The 8,561-nt window shown below is 34.6% G+C and overlaps 1 protein-coding gene across 1 annotated transcript; it reads left to right on the top strand.

Moving 5' to 3' along the window:
- Positions 1–3,895: 3,895 nt before the first annotated feature.
- Positions 3,896–8,064, top strand: LOC134277081 (mammalian ependymin-related protein 1-like). The gene is made up of 6 exons (XM_062759352.1): positions 3,896–4,085; positions 4,392–4,502; positions 5,734–5,809; positions 6,929–7,087; positions 7,656–7,762; positions 7,962–8,064. Exons 1-6 carry the CDS (start codon positions 3,945–3,947, stop codon positions 8,004–8,006), a joined length of 639 nt encoding a protein of 212 aa, XP_062615336.1. The 5' UTR covers positions 3,896–3,944; the 3' UTR covers positions 8,007–8,064.
- Positions 8,065–8,561: the final 497 nt, after the last annotated feature.

Raw genomic sequence — 8,561 nt, 5'->3', positions numbered from 1 at the left:
CCAAGGAACCTAAAGGACATGGTAGTAAGAACCAGACTGGACAACCCATTACCTAACGGGGGCTTTAAAACTTGCTCTGACAGAAGATGTCTTCTTTGTAAGCACAGCACTGACACAGATAGTTTTAACAGCCCTGTTACAGGCCGCAGCTACAAAATACTAGGGAATTTGTCCTGTCATACTGACAACTGCATTTATCTCATCAGTTGCAAAGTTTGCTCCAAACAGTATATTGGTGAAACAGGAGATTTGTGGAGAGTCAATAACCACCGCTCGACCATTAGGACAAAAAAACTCAATGAACCCGTTGGGGAACATTTCAACCTTGAGGGTCACAAATGGGAGGACATGACAGTAGTGGTGATTGACCATAACCCAAGATGGACAGATGCTCAGAGAAAAAGCAAAGAAAAGTTCTGGATGCACAGATTGAAGTCATTCCGCCCTAATGGCATTAACAAACTGAATGACTTCACCAGAATGAACGTAAACTAGACCCAATTCCTGATGATACTATAACAAGATTATTCTCTCAATTTAGTGTTAACTCTACAGTTAATTTGCGTCGACAACTCTCGGACAACCCAGAAAACTATTTATTGTTTACGCTTTTGCTTAATTTTTTTCCCGGTAAAAAATCCTTAAATATTTCAAAATTTATAATGGATCATAATTCATATGTTTAAATATCCCTGCTTTATTATTTTTCTTTGATTACTAGTATTCTTTATTAAGTAAAGTTACGCCATTTTGAGAGAATACAAACAATGTACGATTTACTGATTATCGTAATTAATTAGCATAATTAATTCGTTCAATTATGTAAATCGCACTTCACCCAATTATACCCGATAGACCGGACGCATTTCATAGCGGTCCGGATTTATTTCTTTATAAGTGTTCTTAAAAATTTCCAATTCAACATGTAATTATGTAAATATCTAGTGTTTAGTAGTTTAGTAGTAGTGCTAGTTGTTTTTGTTTCTCTTTTTCCTTTGTTTCTATGACTTTTTAACTTTTTTCTTTGTCCTGAGGAAGGGACAGGGCGTCCCGAAAATTTGACAATTTTTATTGTTCGTGTCGTTGGTCATTTTAGTGCTTTATATATATATATATATATATATATATATATATATATATATATATATATATATATATATATATACACTGTCTACCTTAATACATTTAATGAGTAAAATCACTTATGAGTTATATACTCATCAATTGAAAATAGAACTTAGTGAAATATATCATCATTAATTTATCATGTTAATCATAATTTTAAGTTAAGTTATTGAAAAGTTTGGAAAATAAACAAGATATTTTGGATTGGATAAACAATTAGCAGTATGTATTTTTATGAAAGAAATATTGTAAAGAAGGCTTTAATACTCTCAAATTTGTAGGTTTGCAAGAGATTTATTGTATCTTCATAAAAATAATTAATAATAGTATTCTACTCGAACAGTAGAATTGCAAGTATCAATTTTAAAAAGAAATGCAATACAGAGAGGTATATTCGTTAAATTAAGCTTTTGACATGTTCCCTCACATGTAAAGTCCGCAGTCCGTAGTACGTTGTCAGGTGTACGTGATTCCGAAAATGTTCAATAGGAGCAGAACAAACACGCAGACCTCTAAAATATCAGAGGTGGGATCAGGCGCCATGGAGGAGTGAGCATCCCCTACCGACCAGTCACACCCGCCGTGTGCTCCTTGTCATGATCGGGAAATGACGGGAAAATCCGTCGTCAATTCATCGTATAAATAAAGGACTAACAATTAGTATGAAAAACGTCAGTCAGCATTTGACTCAATGATAAATTGTATTTTCTGACAAGGTCATTATATCGACCATAGAACTTACGAAATATTGACTTTAAAACGAGACTGCTGATATTCTTATTTCAACTTGTTTGTCAATAATTTACCTCGTATCAGAAATTGTTCATAAGTAGAGCATGCTCTTGCGGATCGAACCAACTGAGATATATAAAATCCGTATGCAGGTGATAAAGGTATATTGCTGCATAAATAAGGGAAGTTAGAAAAGTCATCACGTTTATCATAGAGCTTGACGAAGATGACGATAGAAAAATCATCTCGTTTATCATAGAGCTTGGTTGTTAGATTACCATTAACCTATTTTTGTCAGGTTTTATGGTATGTTTTATCTCAAGCTCACCAGGATACATGTTTATCGTATCGACAAAAGAATGAAAATTACTATTGTTAATGGACAATACGTCGTCGATATATCTAAATGTCGAGTTGAGGGCCACAGCCAGTGTTTTTCTTCTTTTCACGCATAAGAATTTGCACAAATTCTGCTTCATATGAGTACAAAATTTGGTCTGCTAATAAAGGATCGCAACTGGTACCCATGGGAATTCCAATATATTGTATATTTTACCAGAGAAAAGGCGTTAATCGTAATCTAACAATAGAGTTTTATGATAAACGATATGACTTTAACTATTCAGTCTATATATGAGCATTTTTTAACGTGGCAAGATATTGACAAACAGATTCATGAAACAAGAATACCATCAATCTCCTTTAAAGTCATCATTTCGAAGATTCTATGGACGATACAATGACCTTGTCAGAAAAAAAAACAATCTATCATTAAATCAAATGCTGACTTACATTTATCATATTTATTGTAAGGGTACTGAATTGTCGATGGATTTTTCTGTTATTTCCCCATAATGACAAAGAGCACACGACGGGTGTGACCGGTCAGTAGGGGTAGCTCACTCCTCGATGACACTTGATCCCATCCCTGATGGTTTAGATGCCCGTGATTGCTGTGCTTCAAACTTTGTATTGTTTAATGGACTTAAGCTTGAATACTGTTCGGTATTTCCATATATTTCTTTAACTACCGACGAATAGGGCTTATACTTACAACTAAATTGTATGACAAACGAGATTATTAATTTTCAACTTTTACTCGTTAACTGTTATTTGTGTTGTAACATTCCGCTATCACCTGAATATAGCGTTTACATGTACATCTCTCAAATTATTCAATACTCAAGAGCATGCTCCAAATTCGATCAGTTTTTTAACCGCTGCTGGCTACTCACGCATAAGTTGATGTTGCAGATATTTCAACATCTTCGTTTAAAGTCAGCAATTCGAAAATTCTCTGGTCGTTGTCATGACCTTGAAAGCAAATATAACATCACTGGGTCGTATTTTGTCTGACTTGTTTTATACCAATGGTTAGGGCTTTGTATTTATACTGATTTGGACTAAGGAATGTTCAGTCTTCCTGGTCAATACATAGGGCTTTCGGTGGATGTGACCGGTCAACGGGGGATGCTTACTCCTCTTAGGAACCTGATCCCGGAATCTGTGTTTATTCCCTCTTCACATTGTTGTACTGTTTGTGATTTTGAAAAGAGCGATCTCTGTGCGTTATCTTCACCCTTTTCTTGCAGACATTGCATGAGCACGAAAGTAAAAAGCTTATAAACAGTCTCATCAGTCCCACGTTCTTCTAGAGATCTGTATTTTAAAAGTTATCAAAAATGAGTATTATTGTGAACGTAATAATCGTAATATTAAGTTTTGTGTTCAAAATAACGTACCAACAAGGTTTTTAAACTGAATGGTGATATCTTTTCGACAAATTTAGATAAAATATAGGGAAATAAAATGAGATTTGGATCTGGGGTGCGAACAATGTATATATCGAAAAAAAATTCAACAATTAATTCCATGTAATATTTTTTTTCTTAAATTTTGAATGATAAAAATTACAGTTTATCACTGGGTCCATGGCTAGGAGCTTTGTCTAGTACTTTATATTCTCTGTGATGTTCCTTATCTCGATTAATTATTGTCAACAAAGATAAGACACGGCCTGCACACTTCTATCTCCTAAGTAAGCTAAAGTCTTCAGATAGAACTATTCTGCAAAGACTCACAGAAGCATGCTGCGTGTTTTGATCTTTCTCTCTGTTGCATATGTTGCTAGATGCAGCATTTGTTGCGTGCCCCGTCAGTGGGAGGGCACGGAGGGATCAGCCATCGGAGTCGTGCGGGAGGGAGCACCAAATTCTAATTTCATCCAGGTTCGTACTCTCAGCATCCGAAAACAAGGCACACTAACACTCTAGTCATACAGTTCTTGTTGGATTCTTTCCCATTTTAAAAGTTTCAATTGATAAAAGTATTTTTTCTGGTTAGAACATCTTCGGATGACTCGTTAAGCTGTTAAGATTCAAACAAATTCCGACAAGAGCACAAGGCACACAAATAATGACTTTTGTCTAAAATTAACTTTCTATAAAATCCATTTGCAGCACGGTCAATTTTTGGTGATACTAACAACCTCAGCTATCTTTCTGTCTAAATTGTTTAATAATGGACATTTTCAGAGCTCGGTAAATATAGCTTATGACGCTATTAACCAGAGGGTAGCTGCAACGCAATATGTGGATGTCGATGGATACCCACTTAATGTAAAAATCATCATGGATTATAAAAATGTGAGTACTACCAGAGGTACATATACATGTAATTAAAAGACATTTAGGGTATCGGAGAGCAAATTTTCTGCACGTGTAATTTATCTAACATGATCGTTTTACAATAAGCATCCAAATATGAAACAGATGATGTGGCAAACCCTGTGGTATCTTTTATTTCAATTTCCTTGGATAAATCCAGTCGACATAGAAATGGAAATAGCTAATACTAGTATTATTTAATTGATAAAACGTCGTCGATATATCTGAATGGCCACAATAAGTGTTTTCTTCTTCTCGCGTAGAGGTTTTTGAATGAAATCTGCTTCATAAGAATATTAAAATAGATAGGTTTATATAGCAACATAATTATTATATCGTGAGGATCAGTTCGATAAAGTGTAGAAAAGTCCTTCTGTTTGATGATGTAAACTTTTGAAAAAAAAAATGTTATAAGATTTCATGCCTTGCATACAGGTACATACATGTATAACACATTTTCTCATAGGCATATCATGTTTAAACTACTTAGAATAGGCAACTTTCAAATTTGAAATTTAACTCGACAAATTTATTTCTAATTTTCATAATGATGTAGTGTCAGATATTTTGATTGATTCCATTCTATTAAAGTTGTACAAATTGACTTTGTGTCATCATCTTCCCTTACTAGCAAATAACAATATACTACAGTACCCTTGTCACCTGCATATTGGGAATGTATCCCAGTATAAGTTGATTCGATACACGAGAACATGCTCTATGTACTCACAATTAATAAAATTATGCAAACGATTGACAAACAAGTTGGTGAATCAAGGATATCAGAAGTACCGTATGAATTCATTATTTCGCAAGTTCTATGATTGTTACGACGACCTTGTCAGCAAGTACAACCTATCGTTAAGTTGAATTCTAACTGATACCAATTGTTAGTCCATTTTAACACTCTGCATTGTCAATGGATTTTCCCAATTACCGATTATGACAAGAAGCACACAACGAATGTGACCGGTCGACAGGGTATATACTTATTCCATCATGGCACCTGATCCCAAATTTGATATATTAGAGATTCGGATTTGTTGTGCGCCCGATTTTTATTGTTTCAATGGAGTTTGTAAACTGTTCATTACCATATTTCGTTTATCTGCCTGTCGAGGCAGTGGATTCCATTTGTGAATGAGTGGGTTTGTTTCAAAGGTTTTGTGTATAACTTTCATTGTCCATTATCCTATATTCATGTTTACAGGGTGTACAATACTCAATTAATGGTACAACGTGTGTACGAACAACTCTACCACCATTCCAAGAAAACTGCATCCCAGGTAAGTCACACTGACAAGACCTTTCCCAATGTCTTATGATTTTTGCAATCATGGCCTTAACCTTAAAAGTTTGACCCTCTTTACAAAAATGTTTAATTTTAGCTTTTGAACCTGAACAAACAGGGGTTTCATATTTGTACTTGATCAATGACCTTGACCCTTCTTTTTCAATTTCAACCTTTATCATAACTTTTCAGCCATTTAGCATCGTTTTTGAAAGGGGGCAGGCAGAGAAAACTAGAAAACTGACCAGTCAGCAAGGGCCCCGCCATGGGGTAGAATTATAAGGGTGCAGCTTATGGAATGATTAAAAAATATATTAAGAATGTGCGACAGCAACTGTATTCTTAAAATTTCAAGATATTTCATGGGGGGGGGGGGGGGGGGGTAGTAGCCAACTTTTTTCAATGCCAATTTCTTTCATTACCAATTTTTTTATACTATATTTTCCTTATACCGGGTATTACAAAAAGTTGGTGGGCCAACCAGCCTTTCAAAGAACATTCCTATACTATAAGTAAAGTTGGGGGGGGGGGGGGGAAGTGAGCCCCCCCCCCCCCCCCCCCCCCCTATTGCTACGTACCTGCTTTTGCAAGAAAAGAGACAGTGTTCTGATATTTTTAAAATGTATATTTCCTGTGATTAGACTTTTCTGAATGAAATATGAATTTTGATCTTAAAGCCCTGACCAAGTAGATTGCAACATAAACAGTAAAAAAATCAGGCAAGGTTACACTGTTGCACCTGTTTGTACAGGTTTGAAATGCAATGAGGGCAGAGTGTTCTAAATTCACAAAAAATACAATTTTTAATAACTACAGTAAAACTCGTTTAATACGAATATAGTACGGATATTGCGAATTAACGAATATAGAGGTCATCTTGCATCCCCAGCTACATCTCTTCTTTTTCAAACGGATACAACGAATACCGTATATAGCGAAGTAATTTCATTGGTCCCGGTGACTTCGTTATAACCGAGTTTTCCTGTATGTACTTCAAAAGTGCAAAACTTTATAGTATGGTATTGACAAACAAGAATGTCATATATCATAAGACCCAGAAAACAAGGTACCCCAATATGTTGTGCTCAAGCTTCTACTTTCATCACTGAGACAGATAACGCTCAGGAGACCCAGACCACTATTGGTGCCGGTGGTAAGACTCTGTCCCTGAAGAGTTACGTCATGGTGGTAGGAAACCTGACTGTCACTTCCTCTGTGACGGAAGCCGGGTGTATTCCTGTCTCAGAGAGCATTGTGGGACACTCCCCAGGACGTAAGTTTCAGAACATCCAAAACGCAAACTTCTAGAATAAATGTCAAGTTTAGCAAATAAAATTTAAAAGTGCTTATCTATACTATTAAATTACTAATACCTAAATACATTCTTATGCATGCACAAATTTTTAAGCAATGGCAAACTCACTTGTTCCAAAAAGTGGGCAGGTAAACAAAGAAATTTTATTGAATTTTGACACTATTTTTTTGCTTTTCAATTTTGTTTACTTTTTTTCTTATAATCTTTCCATCAGCTAGAAATCTTTATAAAAGTTGTACAATATAAATCACTTATTGTGCTAGAACTTTATTTTTGCTTAATTTTCGTCTCATCAGTCATGTACTCGGTATTTGTATTCTCAATGATAATTAACGAAACAAAAAGCATGAAAACTGTGTTTTGATTATTAAAAGAAAATAAATATCTCACAAAACAGAGTGACCTTGCAAAATTTTGTTCATTCTTTGCCTGTCTATAATTATAGTATTTCCCTTTGGACTTTACCATGTCCCTATACTTCTTCAGAATAATTTAAACTGACATTACTCTTTGCCTTTTTTTACAGAGTATATCCATATGACTACTGGTTACAGCGGCATTGTCCCTGGAATTTCAGATCCTTCAATTTTCACGCCACCATTTATCTGTATGGCTGGTCCCATTTATCCTGCAGTAAGGCCTGTTTCCAAAATCAAAAACTAACTAAAAAAAAAAATGTTGTAAAAGTTTGAGCTGTCCAATTATCAACTTTTTCTCCAATTTCCCCCCAATCATTTAAAAGACAACTGTACAAATAACAGTATTTGTTTATGGTTTATTGAACAATTCAGTTCTTCAAATATCACTGTGAAGTATTTGTTTTATTTTTCAGGAGGTTTCTATGAGGAAAAGAGTTTCATTCCTACGTCCTTTTTAAAATATTTGTTTAGCTTCTGTACAATTTATCATTCATTAAATTTTATATTCTAATAAAAAATTCTCATATTTTCTTGAAGTTTCATTACCTGAATTATCTATAAATGCACAGCTCTAACAAATATTGTGATAACAATCTAACAAAAGCATATTAAAATGCATATTATGCAATATTCATTATCCTTTTACATCTTTTTTTTTTAAAAAATGGTTGACTGTCTCTTGCTTCAAACTCTTTTGATAGTGAACACAATGCATTCAATGGATGACTCTAAAACTGACTGAAATGAACACATTTTATCACTGAGGAGATTCTTAAGCAACCCTGAGACATAAACTAGTTAACATTTCATCATCTAGTCACCTTAAACAAGAGGCCCATGGGCCACATCGCTCACCTGAGCACCAAGGGTAGGACTAGTATAAAATGGCTTTTTATTGTAAAGTTTAAATCCAAAAGTAGTCCCATGACCAATCATGGATTTGCTATTTTTTAGAAAATGATTGAGAAGAAGATTTTTAAAGAATTTTCCTATATATTTCTATGTAAAACTTT

This window comes from Saccostrea cucullata, unplaced genomic scaffold, assembly GCF_032062105.1.
Source record: "Saccostrea cucullata isolate Sc308-1 unplaced genomic scaffold, CSIRO_AGI_Scuc_v1 ctg564, whole genome shotgun sequence".
In the NCBI taxonomy this organism is placed as follows: Eukaryota; Metazoa; Mollusca; class Bivalvia; order Ostreida; family Ostreidae; genus Saccostrea; species Saccostrea cuccullata.
Note: the sequence above shows the minus strand (reverse complement) of the source record. Positions and strands in the feature narration are given on the sequence as shown.